This window comes from Arvicanthis niloticus, chromosome X (genome assembly GCF_011762505.2).
Source record: "Arvicanthis niloticus isolate mArvNil1 chromosome X, mArvNil1.pat.X, whole genome shotgun sequence".
Taxonomy (NCBI): Eukaryota; Metazoa; Chordata; class Mammalia; order Rodentia; family Muridae; genus Arvicanthis; species Arvicanthis niloticus.
In genome coordinates this window covers 80,106,092-80,128,217 of record NC_047679.1, presented here as the reverse complement: position 1 = coordinate 80,128,217, position 22,126 = coordinate 80,106,092, and the positions used below count along the sequence as shown (strand labels likewise).

Below are 22,126 nucleotides of genomic sequence, written 5' to 3'. Positions count from 1 at the left end.
TTAAGCAGACTCTTTCCTTCAGTTAGGATGACGACTTCCTCACTTATTAGTGTAGCTCCTATATCCTCCTGTACCTCACTAAGCCTCTTTAAGGACAAAGGAGATTCAGAGCACTAGTCAGGAAACATTAAAAACGATTGCACAGATAATTGCTTGCAATCATGCTAAGTGTGATTACAAAGCCACACACCGTGCTATCACGTAGCATTTATTCATGGAGGCCAGCAGAAGGCCACACGTAGACCACCAGACATTTGAGCTCACTGGGTTCCAGTGGGAGGACTGTTGCATGATGTGATTGCAAAGCAGCAAGCTCCAGCCAGATAAGGCTGTGAGGGAAGAACTAGGACTTTGTTATTTCGGTTGTCTGGTTACCATAATTGCACATAGTTACCTTAGCCCTCTAACCTAGCTAATCACTGGCATTTAATTTTAAACATATGCATCTCTATACAAACACATAGCCTGTGTTTGAAGCAAATAAAAGACCTTTGGATGTGGTGAAGGAGGAGGGCAAGCATTAATGAAGGTAATGGCTGATTTTCACAGAAGAGTGACTATTTGTTTTTTTCTTTCATTGTGCCTCCAAAGCTTCAAAACCCCCTAAAAATGAAGAATTACAGGACAAAATGCAACTTTAAAAGAAATTTAAACTGTGGAGAACAAAGTATTTTAATGAGGAAATATATTATTCTCCTACAAACCAAGGGCTAATAGTCTGGAACTGGTACTTTGGCTCCCTAAAAAGTCCAACAAGACAAGCCAATTATGGACTCTGAAACATTTTTATTTTTAGTTCCTTGTAATAGCAATTCATTCTCTGCTATGGTACATTAACTGGGAAACCAGTTGAAACGAGAGTTTTGGCACCTTTAGAATAATTGACTATATTTACTGAATTCTTAATAGTGCAGAGAGGTGAGTGGGCGAGATAAAAGAACAAGAGGCATGGCCAAAGGACATGCATATGGGCTGTTTTGACTTTCAATAAAGGCCAACAACATGGGTGGCTATGGAATATAGTTCATCTGCCCTTTTTTCTTTCAATTTATTTTTAAGTAGGCAATAGACTAGTTTTTCCACTTTTCTTTTTATTTTGATGTGGAATTACTTTTGTGAGCAGGAGTAACTAATTGTGTATAAGTGAAAATCTGGAAGTCTCCAATTGCCTACTATATCTGGGCATACTGATGACATGTTTATTTTCCCTTTTTGTAGCAGTTCTTTTGCTTGAGAGATTGGTTGCTTCACTGTCTCTATTTGCCTGCCTGGTGATCTTTTTTGGAACTAGCCTCTAATACCATTTTAAAATGGAGATGATAACGGTTTTTAGGAACGTATATATGCTGTAGGGCAAGGGACAGCTAAGACAAATGCAATCTTAAGTTTCATTAATGAAATATATACTTGTGTTTATGGAAGACATCAGCCCCTTTGAAGTCTTTCCTGATCAGAATGCATCTAGAGGATACTGTCCATTTCTGAATGCTTACTCTTAAGTAGAACATGGATGGACTAGAGAGAACTTTAAACAAGGTCAAGAAATGGGTAAAGGGTCTGGAAATCTTGTCATCTGTCCCTTGGGTGATTAGGGAATTTATCCTTCTCTTGTGAAGTGCTCTATATCATACTTTTTTTTAAATTAAAAACAGCATTCACCACTAAGAATAGAAGAGTTCTAGTGGAGTAGGACTGATGGCTGTTATGCCATCTTCCATCTTCTTGACACTTGCTATAGGCTGAATGTATTCCTCAAAATTAATGTGCTGGAAATATGATCCTCATTGCAGTCCTATGAGGTGGAGCATTTGAGAAGTTTTTAAATCATGAGGGGAGGGTGAAGCTCTTGTAAGTAGATCCATGCCTTTATTGTGGAAGTGGGTTTGTTGCCACAAGAATTATTTTCTTACAGAAGGATGAACTTGCCTCCTATTGCTGTCTGTTCTCATGTGATACATTCTATCATATTATGTAGAGCAAGAAGACCATACGCAGATGCTGTCCTATTCTTAGATGTTTCTGCTTCCAGAATTGTAAAGAAATAAATTTCTGTTCTTTATACAATTTCCTATTCTCAGGTATTCTGGTATATAAAACAAAGCAAGATGACACCCTCTGCAGACTTATGCTGGTATCCTTTGGGGTCTAGGAAGGATGTTATGACTTAGGAAAACCTTGGGTGTTGGCTTGTTTTTCCTTCTAAAGATAAAAAGAATATAAACACATGGTGCCAATTTTTATTAGGGTGTATTAACTGTACAATATAATAGTTTTCATTTTATGCATGAATATGATAGTATTTGATCATGTTCATAATCTTTTAATACTATTTCTTATTTTTTCTACCCTTTCCCATTCTTTTCCTACCTCCCTAGTAGCTCCATGGGGATATTTTGAGATTTCTTAGTGTTATAGGTTCCTTTCCAAAAGGCACTTGTAGTAGTAATGTTAATAAATCTGAATGACAGAAGAAAAAAATCTATGAAAATAAATTTCAAAAGGCAAATTTTATGAGATAGTTAATTGCCACGGAGTCTTTATTCTTTTTAGAAATCATAGAACAATGCACAGTCACACATAGTTTTATTTATTCCTTCTCTGTCTTCTCATGTCTTTGCAAGCGCAGGATAAAAACTTGGAGGAAAGAAGAAACAAAAGTAACTCAGGTTTGCACAACAACATAATATGTACATTGTTGCCCTAAGGCTTGTAATGGACATAAAGAGTCTCTTCAGAATCTTTCACACTCAGCTTTTCATGCAGAAAAGACACAAAGACACCCATCTGAGTAGAGATTCCATTTGTCAGTGAGCCACAATTTCTCTTGCTTCTCTTGCCTTTCCTTTGTTTTAGGATGAGGTTTGTAGATATAATACACCAGGATTAAGGCTCCATCAATGCATGGGATGTTTGAGGGTGACTCAATAGCACTGGAGTTTCCTTGGGAGGAAAGACACAGAGCTAGCCAATCAAGAGAAGAATAAAAAAAAGCAAACATAACATCCACATCCCTAAACCATATATAAGGAGAAACTGCTGCCTCTCTTTCGCAGAAAAGGAGTCAATGTCACAGATATCTTAACTAGTAGAACTAAGATCCAGTCTGACCTGCTGAGGAAATTGAAGGTCTCCTCTTCCTACAGGCTACTGACAGAAAGGGCTCTCTATGCCCTTCTTTATCTATGAGTTGTGGGCTAGAGGCAGTTTTCAAAGAGATTATTCAAGCCAGGGTCTACTTGTCTCAGGACTCATCCTTATGCAAAGGCTGCAAAAAGAATTTGAAAGTCATGAACATTTGACCACCAGAGAAAACCTTTACTGGCTCAAAAATAAATCTCTGTGGTTTAATTAGCTACCCCTTTGGACATTGATTTTTTTTTTGCCACTAGTATAAAATTTAACTTGTTCTCCAAACTTTAGAGAAGAGCCAACGGAAATCCAGCTGGATTTGTGGCTGTAGAAAGGTTGCTTGATTCTGTTAAGCAGGGCTTATGGTCTTTCTTTCTCCTCCACACTGATATGTAATTGGCAAAATCAAGAATTAGAACTAGAGCAATGCACACTCTTCTCTCATATCAAATCCCAGTTTAGCCATCCCATAGGTTGCACATATTTGAAGGCAATTTCCATGACACATGTTTCCTAGGGGCAGGGGCTTCTTCTCTGTTTCGTTCTTCTCTGCATATACTGTAAACTGTGGGTTAAATGTTTGTGTTGTTCCTGCTCTCTACTCATGTGTTTGAACCTAAGACCTTATACAATATTATTTACAAGTGGCTGTTTGAGGAGGTAAAGTCGTGAGAGATTCATACCTTTATGAATGGAATTAGTGCACTTATAAGAAGGCTTAAAGGATTAGCTATTCCTTCCTGCCTTTCTGCTTTTCATGGTGTGAAGACATAGTAGTTATCTTCTTTGGAGGATGCAACAACAAGGTGCCATTTGGGAAGTAAAGACTAGCACCTTGATTTTGGCTTTTCTGGACTCGAAACCTGTAGAAAACAAATTTCTGCTCTTCCTGGATTATTTGATCTTTGGTCATTTGTTATAGCAGTGGAAACAGACTCAGATGCCACCCACAGAAGCCCCCACAGTATCCCACAGCAATTGTTCCTTCTTTTCCTCTCAGCAACATGACATCAAGTGTTCTTGAGGGCAGGAGTGGAAAAGGCTGGATGCCCATATCCTTAGCACTGACTGTGGAGCCTGCACTTACTGTCACCAGGATCTATTAAGTTGCATAGAATTTTTCCAGCATCAATCTGTCCTAGCTACCATTTGCTCTGCATTACTCAAGGGCAGCCAGAGAGCAGGAAGCAAAGTTTTCAGTTGTGCGATCTTGGAATGATTGATCTCCTTTTGTTTTCCTCCCACTTTTCTGATTGCTTCCATCTACCCTTTTGTACCAGTGGATGCCTTTAGTTTGTACAAACGAAGATCTTAAACAGGGTGAAGGAACATCTGAGTTTTATTTCTTTTGACTTGGGCTAGTGGCTTTGTCATTGTACTTTCTTTTCTACAGTACAGTCAAATCTGATTAATCGAGACTAACTTGGGGGAGGGCCAGTAGGAAGTATAGATAGAAAGGAAATGCAATTTTATTTCTCTCAAGTTCAGAGTAATAAGATGTAGACTAGCAAAGTCCTTGCCAGGATGTTTTGCCAAGTAGAAGTCCTTGGACCTGTTTTAATGAATAAACAAGAGTGATGTGCAATTAACATATTTATTATTTGTAAATTGCTTCTAAAGTACTTTAATTTATTCTCTTAAGTAGTTTAAACACTTCCCATGTAATCTTGTTTATACCACAATGTACCCAGCAAACCTTCTAAAAATTGTATAAGGCAGCCTGTTTTTATCTGAAGGATCATCAAATATGAATGAGTGAGGACCCAGCCACAAAGGTGGGACTCTAATATGGTGAGCCATATTAGGAAGTGGGCAAAACAGACTCCTTTCCTACATAGTTGTTAGTCACCCATAGAGTTACCCACCCAGTTCTATTCTGAAAAGAAAAGGACTTCCTGGGAGCAGTTCTCACCACCAGTCCAGACCCTTCAGCCATCTCATACCAGAGAGTTTCCACTGAGGCAGTAAAAATGAGAATTTACCTTTTGGATAATTTCCTTCTGATCAAACAACCCCCAGTGGGCAAAACTAATAGAAGATACTATATTTTGATTGCAGTTTATCTCTAGCAATTATAGATGAGCAATTTAAGTGGCAACCAAGCAAGTCATTTGCTAGAATGAGGCTGTATTTCAGAGGGCTTTATCATTCCACATTTCCCGATCACTAACCTAAAGACAGTTTGTTTCCTTGGGTGGATCATATATTTTCTTTCTAGAGTTTCCTGAGGCACAATTAGTTTTCTTAAACGACACAAAATTGACAAAATGTGATTTATAAATTTCATTTGCACTAAATTTCACTCTTTTTCCCATGAGAAATTTAGCTGAGAGTATTTTTGAGCATTGGGTTTTATTCTTCTGAGGCTCTTTTGGAGGAATAACACAAGAGAAAAGAGAGTGTGGCAAGTGGAAAGAGATGAGCTATGACCTCAGTGTTGGAAGAAATGAGTTCTGAACATAGGCCTAGGTTTCTAATAACTAGGTGTGCTGCATTGGTGCGGTTGGAAGACCCTCATAGGTATTATTATTATTATTAGTTCAGAATGCTGAGAGTGGGGGATAAAGTGAGGAGTATAGAGAGGGAGAAAAGAGAGGAAAGGTGGGGATAAGAGAATTGCTGAAGTCATACTGAATTCTAGTGCTGTTTGATTATATGATTTTGTGGTGGTTCTGAGACCAGAAAGGAATTCTTCAATGACCACACTGTATAGCACAGCATTGTAAGGATGCAATGATGATTTTATAACCTTTCCAAACAACCACATTTGGCAATCAAGCAACTGAAGGCTCCATTGTGAGATGAAGACATATTTAATATTGCATAAAGGAATATATTTTTTTTTACTCTATGAAAAATAAATTTCAAAAGGGACTGTAGATTGGAAACAAAAGCAGTAAATCCACCAAATGGGCTTTTATTTTCTATTCTCTACAAATTTGGGGAGCAGGAAGGTTTAGGATCTTGCCTAAGACTCTTTTACTTGATGACTCATGGCTACTTAAGCATGTATTCAGAAACTCTATGAGTCCCACTTTTCCAAGCAACTTAAAATGGAGAATAGTACTTTTTATTCTTCACTGAAGACTCATTCTTTGATACAATGTTCTGTAAAAGCAATTGCCGTATCAACACAGGGTGCTTATTGAGAAACCATTTTTAATCGAGTCAATGATATCCATAGCCCAAAAGATGTTTCAAATTCTGTTAAATTGTAAAGTGCCCTCTGGGAGGAATTAGTTTGTATTTAAAATCATTTGTGTTGCATACTGGCACGTTAGAAATAAATGGAGTGCACTAGGATTTTTGTTTGTTTGTTTGTTTTTAGGTTTATAAATGGTATTTTGAACAAATGAAAAGGATGGAAAAGTAGGAATAAGGATACATAAAATGTATGGTTTGACTTAAGCCTTTGATCTCCACCATGTAAATTCTTGAGAAATGTCCACACACACACATCAGTTTCAGAAACAAAGCAATCAGTCTTGAAAAAGCATATAACATTTGGAATTCCTGATTCAATCTCAGGAAGAGACAGGCCAGAGGTAGTCCTCTCCAAAATGGTGGTCAATCAGCTGACACCAATCTTTGAGTACCTGCTCTGTACAAATAACAGTGATAAGCCTTGAAGATATAGTTCTATCTAGCCTTGAAAAGTGTCTGGCCCAGTGTGTAGTACAAAAATAAGCAATACAAGGTATCAGGAGATATGAGAGAGGTAAGTATATTCTTTGTTTTTGTATATGTCACTAAATGTTTCCCATTTCAATACTGGAGAATGCTGAGTCACAAGCCAACAGCTTTCCTCCCCATTATTGCTGCCACTAGAACTTTCTGTGGTGATATAAATGGTCTAGAAAAAGAACTGTAGCCACTGGCTGCATATGAATATTGAGCTTTTGAAACCTGGTTACTATGACCAAAGAAAGAGAACAATGTAAAGGTAATTGTGCTTTTGATAATTTAAATGCAAATTGCTGCATATGTCTATGCTATTTGATAGTGTGGCTCTGAAGGAGTGGGCCCAGAGTTGGTTCCGTGTGGGTTCTGGTGACGTTGTCCAGTTCTTTAATCCTGTTTTCCTACTCACAGACTAAACTAGCCTTGCAATGATAGCTCATTTCCAGCTGACAGCTCTGAATTATGCATGCTAATGTGCTTTACTTAACCCTGAGATGATTTTTTAAAAGAAAAGATATTCTGTGACAGTTCAATCATAACAAAGGAATGAAATGGGGCGAAAGAAAACTAGTTTATAAAGGCTTTTAAAGCATCTCAAATCTTGCCTTGATTTTTGACAGTGCAAGGCCATTTCTACTCTCTTTAGATAGTTCTCACTCTCTATGCATATATATATGTATATATATATATGTGTGTGTATGTGTGTATATGTATATATATATGTATGTGTGTATATATGTATATACATATAAATACATACACACACACATAATCCTCTATGACAGAAGAAAGATTGTTTACCCTGTTTTTTGTAGATAAAAACAAGTAGTACCAGAATGAGATAATATATCTCAGCAGAAAAATGTAGGAATAAAAAGTATTCACAATACTCAGTGATAATTTAGTTAGAAGTAGAAATAAATATGCAAGAGAAAGCAAGTTTAAAAGCTGATGGTAAGCCATGTCACATGTCTGTGGATTCAGCATCGCTACGGACATTATTCTATTTGACCCTAATGACAACTTTAAGGGGTGAGGACAGACATTTTCTTTTTCTAGCTTATAGATTTGTAAATCAGGAGACTGAGAACTAGGGAGATTCCATGATGTTAACAAGCCTAACATCTAGTAAGAATCTTTTCTGCTTTTATTTTAAAAGCTTTCTTGGAGCGAAACAATGTTTTATGATTTTTTTTGTAAGCTCAGAACCATCCATGTAAACTGTCTCCAGGGTACCTTTTGCTTTAAGTATAGCTGGTTATACCAAGGAAAAGTAATTTGAACATTTAAACAAAACATATACTATTATTTCCTTCATGAAAAAGTGTGTGTGTGTGTGTGTGTGTGTGTGTGTGTGTGTATTAAGAAATAACTGCCACATCTATTTTTACTGATTTAAGCCCAGATCAAATGTCTGTTTTTAAGTGGACACAAGACCTAGGTACAATATAGGGTATTTGATATCCAGGCACTTGGAAGGCAGGAGGAAAATAAGTCAAGGACAGCCTTGATTACATGAGACCATGTCTCAAACAAAACAAACAAAACAAAACACTCAACCAACAAAACAAAATAGAATCGAGTAGGCACAAATATTGGGTGTACTAGTTATGAATACATGAAATGGGCGGAGCGCTGAATCTACTTGAAACACAGATCACAGAATAGTTGGGGAGTGCTAGTAGAATGGGGGAAAGGAAGGGAGATAGAACTGACCCATGTTGAAGGGCTGTGCTGTCTGACACAACATGGTGTTATGTTTCTGACAGTAGGGTTGTGTTTTTTTTTTTTTTTTTTTTTTTTTTTTTTTTTTTGACAGTTGAGTTTGGAATTCGTCCTGGGTTTTGCTGCTGGGAATCTGATGGTAGAAGGAGTGTGAGGAGTTCCCCCTCATTATTTCTTAATCTTCCTTCAGGAGGAAATTGCTGTCGTTGTGCTCACTGCCCTTGGACTTGTCATGTTTAAGCAGGCTGGGGACTATTTTTTTCCTCTCCCAAGTAGTATACTCAGTCAGCCAGTTCTAATTACTTCCATTTCATTGCATTTTCCAGGATCCTAATGAGGTGTGGCTTTGGTGGTGTGAGCATGGGACCCGGTGTGAACAGTCTCAAATTCTAGTTGCAGATGCTTGACGCCCCTTTCTAGTAGAGGATAAATCCCTTCACCTCCTCTGGCATGCCATTAGGAGAGCTAATAATATTTATTTAGTCATAATGGTAGCAGGAGGATTAGCTAGTTCATGTTAGCTAAAAGGCTTTCTAGAAAAGAATGGCAACTTTTGTGCAGTGTGTTCATTTTCAAATGCTAATTCTTATTAATAGGAGGCACCTGCTCTATTACAGTCATTAAGCACCTCGCAGAAGTCTTGCTGGCTGAATGATAAGCAAAATTCTTCAGTTCTGTGCCACAAGCTCTGTAGAAAATGTAGCTACTGTCAGCCGTAGTTTCCAACTTGGGTATGTGTTTTCTGCCTGTCTAAAAATAATTCCTCTCCTTCATGGTTTCTGTAAGGTTTAGTAATTCCCCTCTCTCCAGCAACCCTTTATATTTACTGTTACTGGTTGCAGAATGACTATTGTGTCTCAGCTGTGGGGGGAAATGATCCCTTTCTATAAGAGCCCATTAAACCTTCTGGAAATCTTGTGATAAAAGGTTCCATATAAATACAAGGTACTTTAGTAATTGTTGCACTGTTGGTTCTTTCCATAACTGCATTACAGATTGCTAATGCTTTGACAATTTCAAGCTGCTGATAACATTAGCTATTTTGTGAGGTGCAATAATGGCCTTCTCATTCATGGCTGCCAGTATTCCACAGCAGACAGTAGCCTTTTGCTTTGAATTTCTGTCTTCAACATGTGTCAAATTCTATATGCCCTCCTCTTCATCCTTCTACCATACAGAATGAGTTAACATTTCCATCACAACTTTTGAATGCTCTTATTACTGTTCATTTATGGCTCATAAAGTTTCTCCCCCTAATACTAATTTCCTGCAATGCTTTCTTTTGTCACTAGAAACTGGAGGATAACACTACTGCGGGTTTCATTCAGTACCTAATAATTCGTATAGAGGGAAGTACTCTTTACTTAAACTAGTCATAATTAGGAGGTTGCCAATGTTAAGCAACCGTGCAGCCCCAGTTTTGAGAAATGTTTATTGTGCCTCATTAGACCTGCAACCAGTACTTAAAAGGTCAAAAATAATCTATGTACATACTTGTGACAGAAAATACATATGAATGCTATGTGTGCACATGTTTCTCTCCATCCCAGGATGCGGAGAGCCTACTCTGTTTGCCATAGCAGACGCCAGAATATCTGCAGCAAAAGAGAACCATAGTGAGTCTTATTGACCTCAAACATGGAAATGACCTATTGTATTGTATCTAATTAGAAAATATCAATATTAGAAGCTAATGCACTCACCATTTCCAAGATGGGAGATTGCTCTGTTGTCTTTTGCCAGCATGTTTCACATAGAACAGGCTTGAGCAACAAGCTGGTACAAGGGAAATGGATTTAGAGTGCTATGCCAAAGACTTATTTTTTTTTCTCTTAAATAATCTTGTGGAGGCAATTGGGTTTTAAGTGATGTATAATCTAAATAATGGGATTGGGGTTGGAACTGAATTTGGGGGTGTTGTTTTGGCTCACAGGCACAGGGCCACCTGCCACTTACCCTCTAAATATTTTGTAAGTCTTTTCAGCTGACAAGGCTGGCTCAATAGAAATTGTACTCTGCAGGCAGCCAGGGCTCTATAGCTGCTAAATAGCAAGGAATTGAAGAACTGGTAAAGTATAACTTAAGGGAAAAGAATGGACCACCGAGAGTGCTGGGCCTTCTCTGAGCCAGAGGAGCTCAAAGATTAGATGGATCCACTGTGGATCACTGATTCTCATTGCTGATGGCAGGTCTCATACAGATTTTGTTTTCTTTGTGTTTTATGTATCAAATTGATTTCTCATAGGTTGTATCAGTTTTTTTTTTTTTATCACATCATAGTTTCTGAAATGGAAACCACTGCATACATTATCAAAAGTTATCTTACTTCATGTTCTAAAGATGGTTGCCATTGCCTCTAAATGACAATCGAAATGCTCACCAACTTTCCAGGGAAGGAAGTCACTCATTCCTGGATCCGTTAGCTCACATGACTGGATCCACCAGCTAGTTCCGGGGAACTATCTTTAGGTGATATGCCAAGTTTTCCTTTTTCCTTTGTCTAACTGCTAGACTACACTCTACTCATTCCTTCATTAGAAGCAGCCAAGAAATGTCACTCTGAGTAGAAACAAGTATGAGAGAGAAGAAGTATGAGAGTATAATTACTTCACTGTTGACATTATGAGTTTTATATTTGTTTTCCATTTCAGTAGTAGATAATGCCAGGAACAGTGTTCCTGGTGGTTTTTATGTGGTCCTTGTTAAGACCTGTTCCAACTGAGTTAGTATTTAACCTGGCTGTAGTATTTAACTCCCGTGTTTGTTTTCTTGGCTTGCAGAGGAATGAGGGGTAACAGTTGGCACCTGCTTGTAAAGTGCTTTGATATTTGGAGATGAAAGCAGACTGTGCTAGTGCCTGCCTGCAAAATAGCCTTAATGTGTTGTAGCTTTATATTTGGGATGGAGCTTCAACTCAGGGATTTGCTCTCATGTGGTTGATAGCTCCTTGAGTTGAGTTTTGTTTATGTGGGATGAGGTAGTTTGCCTTCCATGACTTCATTTTGTTTACTCTTAACCTGCATTTACTCATACCGTGGCCTTATTGATTTTGTATTTTTATAAACAATAGGCATTAAAATGGCTCCAGAGAACGTTCTGTATCAGATCCTGTATCAGAGTATATTATGTCCCATCAAAGACTTAGTGACACATCCAAGGACTTGTATTTGCTTGCCTGATGGTACCACATTTAACCCATTCTTTCAGTATGACTTTTGCATTAGAATTGTACAGATTCCTATAGAAAACTATGAGGTTTGTTAAGGAGACCTTTGATGTCAAAGGACATTTAGAGCTAGGAAGGAAGCACTAAGACCATTTTGGTTAATCTCACTTTGAAGATGGATGACTTAAATTCTTTAGGAATAAAATGATCAATCTAAGGTCATCTGGGAGTGAGTGATAACCTTGGGTAGAAAATTAAGGTATGTATGTGCATGTGTGCCTGCTTGAAACTATGTGCATTTGTGTGCCAGAACTGGAGCTTGCGTGTATAGAAAATATCAGATTTATAGTATGTGGTTAGGAACTCTGGAATGGTACCTTTTATTCTGCTGCCAGTAATTCCTATTTTATCTGTTGCTGTGTGGATGGATGAGTCTTTGAATATACATTCTAGCTGGAGGCATGTTGGCTTTACTGCTATGTAGAACTTACATTTTCATTTTTATGTGTTAGGCATAGGAAGCAGGAAAAAGTCATTTGTCAATTCATTAAAAAAATCCTGTGAAATGATCTTTTGAATATCAAAAACAGTATTCTGTTTTGGAAAAGGTTCTGGATCTTTTCATCATCGATCAATGGACACAATTATTATTATTATTGGAAGTTAGCTGTTAAGAAAATAAGCAGCAATTAAAAATCACTTTGCTGTGCATCTGATTTGGGGTTTCAGTTTCACAGTTTGTATTGCAAAGATGAGTTAAGAGTTAACCATTTAAAAAGAGTGAATTGCAGTTGTAATGCTCTTCAGCTTGGTGGGAATTTTAAAGTGCAATTTAAAAGACTTCATTTTTCAAATACAAACCTTTAGGTCTGAAAAATCTCTGTTTTAATCCCAGGTCTGAAACCTTTTTATAGCTTGTGTAGTGGCCTGGGGATTTGTGCCACTGGGCAAAGAGTCTAGTCCTGGATATTTGCATTTATTGGGCTTCTTTCTCCTTAGGGTTTAAGTCTCTTCTAGTGATAAATGCTGTGCTGAGAGAGCTGCAGTCACTCTTGCAGAGACTAGGGCACAACTCAGTGAACTGTAAAAGTAATAGAAAATGACAATTAAAGTAGGGCATCCTCTGCTACCTTGAGGGCCTGACAAAGTGGAAGTATTTGACTTCAGATGTGCCAGACTTATTAACATAGAAACATAACATGTCACCCACCCTAAAGTCTCACTCCAAATTTCATATATCCAGAAAGATGCTGAGGATAGAAAGTAGCAAACAAAGAAGGTGCCTAAGCAGCCAAAATACAAAATACAAAAAACGACAACAAAAAACTCCCACAAACCCCAAAACACTGTACAGAACTCCTTATATTGAAGACAGTGTAATTTTTATTTTAGAACCACATCTTCATGCTCTCTACTCACAATGTATTAGCTCATTTTCTGGATTATGTTCATACATATAATTTTATAGTTTCCAAGAACACAGTGAAGTAAAAGCATCGGATGGAAAATGGCAGAAAGATCTTGAGGAACAGCAACATGTCAGGTTCCTCTCCAGTTAAAGCTGTGAGCTGCCCCCCAAACAGTGCTTTGGGGTCACTGAAGTTACAGGTTAGACCCACATGTCTTAGAGGAAAGTTTAAATTATTATGATTTTATACTCCAAAGAGGGCAGTTTGGTGATACATTTCAGAAACAAGTAAGAAAGCAGTATGGTTATTTCAGTTCTAAAAGGGGGAAAAGTCCTAACCTCTGGACATCTTAGCTATCCAGAAATATTCATTCTTTACACACTGTAGAAGAACCAAGGTTTTACTAAATCAAGACCAACTAAGAAGTTTGCTTTTGATAAATCCTAAGGGGAAAAAAGGCTTCTGGTTAGAGAAAGAATTTGTGGATGTATTGGGTGATTTTAAAAGTGACATATTTCCCATCAAGGCCAGAAATAAAAGTTTGCTCTTGACCCATTTTTAATGTCAAAATTACGTTTTCAGAAACAAATGTTGTTCTTGTCTCTTTGCTGTGTTTCTGTGTTAACCTGGCTGTCTCATTAGAGATGGGGACATTTTCTAGTTAAATTAATGTGACATTTAGAGAAAATTTTCTCTCAAATGTTTCATGTTATTTGCCATTTAGAATACTTAGAGATGGAACTGGAATAATGTCAAGCAAATTTTGATTAAATAAGGCTAACCAGGAGCTAATATATTCACACAAAAAGGAAATCTCTGTTATTTCTTAAAAAGTCTGTTTCTTCTGTAGTTCTTTATTCTACACTGAAATCACTTTGACTAATAAACTTACAGAAGTGCTATCATGATCAACTGAGCTTGTATTAACAAACATGGGACATTTGATCAAAGTCTATAGCTAGTTCTTTGTTCATGACTTCATCATGAAGGTGCATTCAGTTTACTGGAGAAACTTTAAAAGTAGTATGAATTCCAGGCTAATCATTTCAGCATCTTTGGTAGATGGTACTTTTAAAAAATGCTTCTGAGATGATGCTGATGTCCACTGGGAGCTGAGGAACACTCTTTCAGATGTGTAAGGTGTTGCAGTTCATTATGACAAGATGGTTCTTTCTCAGGGTTCTCTACGAATCACTGTATACTCCACCAGATGAGGACAAATTGACTCAATGTACAAGAATTAGATTTGAGTATACACCTGGACCTAGTACTTCTTTCTTTGTACATGTATATGTGTTTGTGGTATGTTTCCATGTGTGTAGACCCAACTTCGATGTCAGTTGTCTTCCTTAGTCATTCTCCTCCACATTGAGGCATGCTTCTCACTGAACATAGAGTTCATGATTTCAGCTAATCTGGTTAGTTAGCATGATCGGGGTACTCTCTGTATCCAATCTCCAAAGGATTACAAATAGGCTGCCTGGCTCAGTTGGCTTTTGGGTAGGCTCAGGACATATAGACTCCAGTCTTCATGCTTATACAGTAAATGTTTTACCTGCAAAGGGCATCTCCTCAGTCTGAGCTATAATTCTTGGTGCTAATAAATATAGGCCCATAATAAAATAAGCCTTCAATGCCTAGTTAACTCAGTTGTTCTGAATGTAGTACTGAAACCAGAATCATGGACTCTGTTCTCATGTGGATGATTCTGCTGTGTTCCTGCAATTGCAACTCAGCTACTTTAGGGATTGAGACTGATTGTAAAGGTAAAAGACAATGAATGAATTGGTATAGCCCCATTCATTCTGAGAAAGTTGGTTCTAGAATTTATTAGGATGTAACACAGTCCATCTGCTGGTTTGGATAATGAAACATTTACATTTGGAGTTCAGGATTCACAAGACTGGGATGTTTACTCATTAAGTGTAAAGAAGAAGGAAGATAAAGAAAGAAGATAAAGTTCAATGACATTTCTCTATCTTGAGTAGCATCTGTCAATGGTTAGCCAATCTGTGAACCTTGTTGAGATGGAGAATTGCAAAAGTCATTATAACCAGGACTTCTAGAATTTTCTCTACTACTAACTCATTGGCTGCAAGTGGGATACATCATGGTTCCATAGATTATTCTCTTAAGAGTCAAAACTAGTAAAATTTGCAAGATTATTCTTCTCTGCTCAAACATGTGGTTCTTGCATGGTGCTTGTAGGTCAGGTCATCACAATGCATACAGACTTGCCTTCATCTTTATAAATTTTCTTCTGGAAAATGTTTTTCTTCACATAATAGTAGCTTGGGATGTTGCTCTTGATTTTTCAGCAAGGCCAGTCAATATCTTCTACTTTTTCCCCTAGTGTTTTTGTATATTCATGGTCTGTTTGTTTGTTTGTTTGTTTGTTCATTTATTAACTTTACCTGCAAAGATTCAGTAAATTTGGACAGATCTTTTTTTTTCATGAAGTGAAGTAAATTTCTCGTTCTACTAATAGTGTCAAGCTCCGTAGAAAGCAGTGCTGTTGTGGAATCTCATCATGAGTCTGGATAAGTGCTGTTGACTTTCTCTTTTGAATTCCCATGGTTCCCATGGTTTGTATTTCACATAGTAGAAAACTGAGGCACAGAACAATTAAGCCATTTAACAAAGATTGTACAGTAAAGCACAGAAGTAAATCGCAGAGCTCAGTCACTTTCCTATTTTCACAGGGTAGCCTGATTTTTGAGGAGCTGATAACTTCTTATTAAATTGTATATTTCACTGACTATCATAAAACAAAATAAAACATACTTAACCAATACCATTTTGCCCATCATGTTGGTAAAATTAACTTGCTCAACTGTTTCTTGGTTAAGTGACTACTGAATGACTTATTGCAGTAAACATTAAGGTTGTATTCCCAACACAGTTTCAAGCTTGCCTTGTCCTCTACCAATGAGTTTTGTCACAATTTCAGCATTCACTTACAAATCAATAAAGTAGAAATGCACTGACAATTTTTATTTTTATTCTTGAAAACTGTGGGTCCTCTGCTCCCAGGCCCTGGTTCTTTTCATTTAGCTTCAGCCCTCCACAGCCCCACTCACAGAAAACCATTTCTTCCAATATCATCAAAACCTGTGTTTATGCTAGAAGGCATGTAAATATTTAGATGAAAACAGCATAAGTAGATGTTGTAGAGTCTATCTTTAAGTGAGAGCTGTATATGGAACATGGACACCTGTGAGTACCTACAGGACAGTGGTAGGTTTTTGTTTCCTTTCTATTTCTCTCTTTCTTTTTCCCCTCCCAACTATTCAGTGTCAACTTTCTACCTACTCTAGATATCTAGGGTCTTTTCCCTGACTTTTGGCTGTGTAGTGTCCATGTGGTAGCTGGATCTGCAGTTACTTGCTTCATTTTCTCCTCTATCAAACTGTGAGTCTTTGAATGCAAGGACTGCATCTAACAGCTTAGTGCAGTCAATGTCTGACAGGTAGTCATCTGAAAAGAATCTGCTATTTTGTTCTCTAGACAGCTATTATATTTCCATTTCCAGGCACTTTCAGTTGAAGCAATTGTAGAAGGCCTCTAAAGAATGGTGGCGATGGCTGAACGGCAGGATGGGGGAAGAGATGTGTTTGAGCATTTGAAGTTCATACAAAGGTTCAACAAGTTCTGTGGTTTTTTTGTGGAGGGGTGCTCCAGACAGGCTGTCCTGGAACTCACTCTGTAGACCAGGCTGGCCTCGAACTCAGAAATCCACTTGCCTCTACCTCCCAAGTGCTGGGATTAAAGGCCTGTGCCTCCACTGCCCGGCAAGTTCTGTGTTTTTAACATTGGGTGTAAGATCACGTTTTCTAGGATACTGACTTCATTTTACATGCTTCCGTGGCTTCTACCCATTCTAAAGCTGTCCCTCTTCAATCTACCACAATTCCCGGTGCTCTCAAAAGCTGTTTTCCCATCTCTTTCATCTAGCAGGTGCCTTGCATTTGCTTTTGTAAAGCCCTTGCTGCAGCCAGCTACTGTAACTGGATTAGGCAGTAGTGTTTTAATGATAGGAGCCAAGACAGAGGTTTGCTTGCAAACTTCATGTTTCACATGAAAGGCTTTGGTACCCCATGTGGACTGCCCTTCACCCTGTTTTGGGCATAATACTTGTTTGCCTTTATACCTGTGATAAAAAGGAAAGCCATCCTTGTAACTGACGCTGAGCAAATGTCTTAAAACAAAGGGAAGTGCAGAGTTTAAATCCACAGTAGGGGATTACCTTGCCGCATTTCCATATCTTTGGAATAAATATTTTAACATGTTAATTATCTACTTCTAATAAAAATACCTTTGAACTTATACTCAATTTGATGGGCATAAAATGGTCTCCACTGGGAAATGGGAAGCAATTAGTTTCTGTAATGATTGTGAGTCATACTGTCTCTTCTCTCTAAGTGGTTACATGGTCAGTAGCCAGCCATATTCTAGAGAATGTTTGTATCAGTTCCACCCTGGTCTCCAATGATAGGCTGCTTCTTTTGGAGAGGACTTGGGGACCCCCCAAAGAAGGCAGTCATCAAACTGCTGCCCAACTATGGCTTTGCTTTCGGGTTCATTCATTGTTTATTGCACAATAAAAAAACAATCTTTTTAAGTAGAATACTTGGCCTCTTATTATGAGTCATTTTTAACCTTTTTCTTTCTCATTGCAGACTGAAAACTATTCTTTTGACTCTAACTACGTGAATAGCCGCGCCCATTTAATCAAAAGGTAGGTTGGTTTGCTTTCACAATCCTACTTCAGAGTTTGATTTAACATATAGTAAAAAAACCCAAAACATTTATTTTCAAGACCTATGTCCTTTTGGATGTTGTGACAGATGCCTATGTACTTGTGCTAGGAAGTGTGGGAAATTTAGAGACAATATAGAAAGCAAGGATAACTGCCAGTTACATCAAACAAAGAGAATCACTGTTGTCCTTGCACCATATTTATTTCCATCAAAATGTATGCAAAATTAAAAATGAAATTGGGATGACATGAGATATTTTTACTGGTAATTTTGGAATTAATATAAGGAAAATTAGAAAACTTTAAAAATCAAACTGATATCTAAATTTTTGTTGCTACCCAGTTTAAATAATAGACAGCCTCAACTTTTGTTCTCCTGTGGAGTTTGTAGTATGTTCTGCAATTGTTATTATTTTGACAGTTGTGAAAATTTAAAAGATATTTAAGTGACAGATAAAATATCTTTTATAATGCTTTTCAGATGAGAGACGAAAAGAAAATTTTCTAATTTAATACTTGTCAAGACACTTTGAAGCGTTTTAGATAAAATCTGAAATTTGTATGATTGGTTAGTTACAACTTAGCTATATTGTGAGTACAGAATAGAGGTGAATATTGGGAAGATTCCATAGATATAATGTGCCCTAAATTCTTGAAATGTGGAGAAAAGAAAAAGAGATTACAAAATCCTCTAAAGAGGCAGAACTAAACAAAGGAGAGAACGTCAGGTCCAAAAGTAGCACATCACTTGACCATTCAGATGATGCCTTTATTGCTGTTTCATGTAAATAGCATCTTGAATGGTCCAGTGATTATTCTGCAGCTAAAATTGAACACTGAGTATGTTTGTTAAAATAATAGCAATAAAGCAGACGAGCAAACAGTATATTAGAGCTGCAGTGGAGAAGATCTGAAAATTCTATTATTTTGCTGGCTGTAATCCCATAAATTTCTATCACTGTAAGAGTGGGATTCAAAGGGAAAACAAAATCCTTTCTTGTTGTACAAGAAACTCAAATTCAAATCTAATTTAATTTATGATGCAGCACTAAACCCCAAAACTATGATAGATTTGTCTATATTGGCTTACTATAGCTTGTGACCTTTAGTGATGATTATTAGTCATCTTAAAAATGGTTACCTTTGTATTACCTGTCATAGTATAATTTGGAAAATTTTGGAGTTTGGGGGGAGAATCCCCTGAACAAAAGGTAAGGCATTGAAAATTGTCTAAGTAATTTATTTTAGGAAGAACAAAAAAGCCTTTTTATATGTACTGGTTAGAGGAGCTTTGCAGGAAAACACTGCTTTGTTTTCTGCTTCTGGACTGTTATTTTCAAAGCTTCTTTTTGAACTGGTAAAAACAGTGGCTTGGTTGATCCTTACAGGTCTCTGGAGCTAGCTCATTCTGAGTACCTGGAAATTCTCTGACTAGGTTAAACTGATAATACAAGCCTGATTTTCATATCCTACTAGAAAGCTAAGACTCCTGGGAACCTGCAAATCTTAGATCAGCTTCAAATATCCAACTTACAAGGCTGACTTATGAGATAAAGATTTATGTTAAAGCATTTAGCTTTGGAGATACATGGATTTCCACAGCAGCTTTGAGACTCACTGGAAAGCTCTGATTTTGATTAATTACTTTACATGTACTTTTATACACACATGTGCACAAAAACTGCATCCCAGAACTGAATAGGCTCCTGGAGGAAGTATCTCTAGATGTGGCCCAATATCAAAGACAGTAGTTTATTTGCCAGTAACCACCTGATTACTAGGAAACACACATACATTTTTGTCAGTTTCTTTTTAATAGAACTGTGATGGTTTTGGGAAACCATGAAGGTTTTTATGGGGTCAGTTGCATTTAAACAAATTCCAATACCCAGAAAGAAACAGGATGTTTTGTGTGCTCTCCTTTTCTGCAGAATAACTGCTACAAGTATAAAATTGGTAGGAAAACATAATGGTGACTAATATTAACACTGATCCCAAGGGGATCAAGCCATGGGAAAAGTCATCAACTGTCCACCAAGATGTTTAAGACCCATGTTTGTTTGAAACAATTTCCTGGACAGGAAATTCCGAATCTTGTCCTCGGTCTTAATTTTATTAGGCAATCTCAGAATTTCTAAAATGCCAAGCAAAGTTCAGCCTAGTTCTTAGAATTTGTTTTCCTATACATTTTTTTCTCATCTTACATTTACTTTCTAGTTATCCAAGGACATTTCTTGGAATGTTGTCTTGGGTTTTTCTGGCCAGACTCTTTACATACAGATACTTTTTTTTTTTCACTCCTTGTTTACATTTGGTAGTTGAGGGCCATCTCTGGTCCTTTCTTGTAGCAGTCATGGTTCCTATATGAAATAATAAAAAATGATGGGGCAAGATGCATTTCATTCTGCTGGTATAAGAACAAAGGAGTTGAAAATACTACTGAAAAGACTCATTAGTAGAAATATGGGAGGAGTAATAATACCTTCTGGTCAGTTGAGGGATTTGGCCATAATAGAGTGATTCCATAGGACAGTTAGCACCTTAATATCAATCTTCTTCCACTGTAAAAATTTCTATTTTAGCGACCATGGGGGCAATCCCAATAGAAATCCAAAGGGGAAAAAGGTTTCATAGACGTGACTTAACATTGAAAAGCCACAGAGAATGGGTTAGAAGGGACAAGGAAGGTATATGGCATACCCCCTATAGTTTTCTGGATGGAAGAATTCCAACATTATATTTCTGAAACTCTGTCCTAGGTCTTTTAAGATGAACTTGTCCCTCTGCTAGCCACTAGAGTAGTAATAGAAGCATTTGTATTTACAATATCATCTCTGAAGTTTAATATTTTTCTATAACATTATCTATAATCTGAGGATATACCCAAGTTGGTTTCTGAGAGAAACCCAGATTAGCAAACTAATCGAGTTGGGGTTTTGTTTTGGATGAATTTTAGTACCACTATATTTTTATCTCTTCTATCCCCTCAAAGTAAGAAGGCCAGCTGTGCTACTTTTTTTCCACAGCTGCAATGTTCTTTCCTCAAGCCTGTTCTCTGCACTGCTGGCTAATATCAACTCCTGGAGTGCTTTTGGAGCCATATCAAGTAGAGCATGAGGCTGTAGCTCAAAGAAAACACAACGGTAATTGAGCAACACATCAGAAGCAGTTTAGAAAAGAAAATGAACCCTGGCTTCTAAGCTATGCATGGTGGTTTTCTTTACTACCAAAATAGTACTGGAGTTCTGTAGCATCTGGCATGGTGCCATGTATGTGGTCAGTACTTGTACATGTTTTTCAGATAAATAAGAGAAAGGAGCAGAGGGAAACATTATTTTTTCCATTAAAATTTTTCTTTTAAAGCTGCAATTTCTGGACAATAGTATGCATCAGTAAAGGCAGTCTGCTGCTCCATCTTTAGAGATGTTCTAAATATTAACACATATTTAACAGGTTCCAAGGTGATTAATGACAGACGTGGTCTGGAAAACACTCTGAATTACACTTTCTTAAAGCCAGTTACAATACTCTTTTTGATTCTTCTTAGTCAGAATGACATTCTCTTGGTATGTGGGATCGCCTATTAGAGATTTGACCTGTATCCTTTCAGATTCTCCTGTCTTTTACAAAACTAATATTTTAAAGGACACATAAAGGCTAGTATTAGTGTAACGTTCTTTCATCCAACATGTGTATAGAACTCTGCTCTAGGTATTTTAAAATGAACTTGTCCCTCTGCTGGCCACCAGAGCAGTAATAGAAACATTTGCATTTACAATACCATTGAAAACAGGTGCCCCTAATTTATTGTCCCACAAAAGTTGTTTTACAAGTGTCTCATCTCCCAAGAGGTACACAGGTAATAAAGCAAGTGAAATCAGCATTTTTATGCCGGGCATAAATTGTTATTTGTTTTGGGTGAGTAGCCATTTACCAGGCTGTTTTACTGTTTGCAGCTTCTTGCTCACTGGTTCTTAAACTGCCTTACACAAATCCATTCATTAAGCCACTAAATGTCCCTACAAGATCACAGTAAGCGGTACTTAGTTTGTCAGATGGGCAAACTGATCTTTAAATGAGTTAACTATCCTGAGGTTTGAAGGGGTAGTGGCTATACCTTTGTGATTTTTTTCTTCTTTTGCTCACACTAGCAGTTCCTTAGATCATAGTAGCTAATCTTTCCCAATTTTAATATTTTCTATCTTTTCTTTTACTTGGACCCCACCCCAGAAGCCCCGAAGTAGATTGCAACATTCT

General features: G+C 37.4%; 1 protein-coding gene across 2 annotated transcripts in view; it reads left to right on the top strand.

The window, feature by feature from the left end:
- Pcdh19 (protocadherin 19) overlaps positions 1-22,126 on the top strand; it is a 100,210-nt gene that overhangs the window by 37,521 nt on the left and 40,563 nt on the right. For both annotated transcript variants that reach the window (XM_076918891.1, XM_034484666.2), the window contains one exon: positions 17,790-17,848. In XM_076918891.1, coding sequence (XP_076775006.1) covers positions 17,790-17,848 — 59 coding nt within the window. The remainder of the gene's footprint in view (positions 1-17,789; positions 17,849-22,126) is intronic.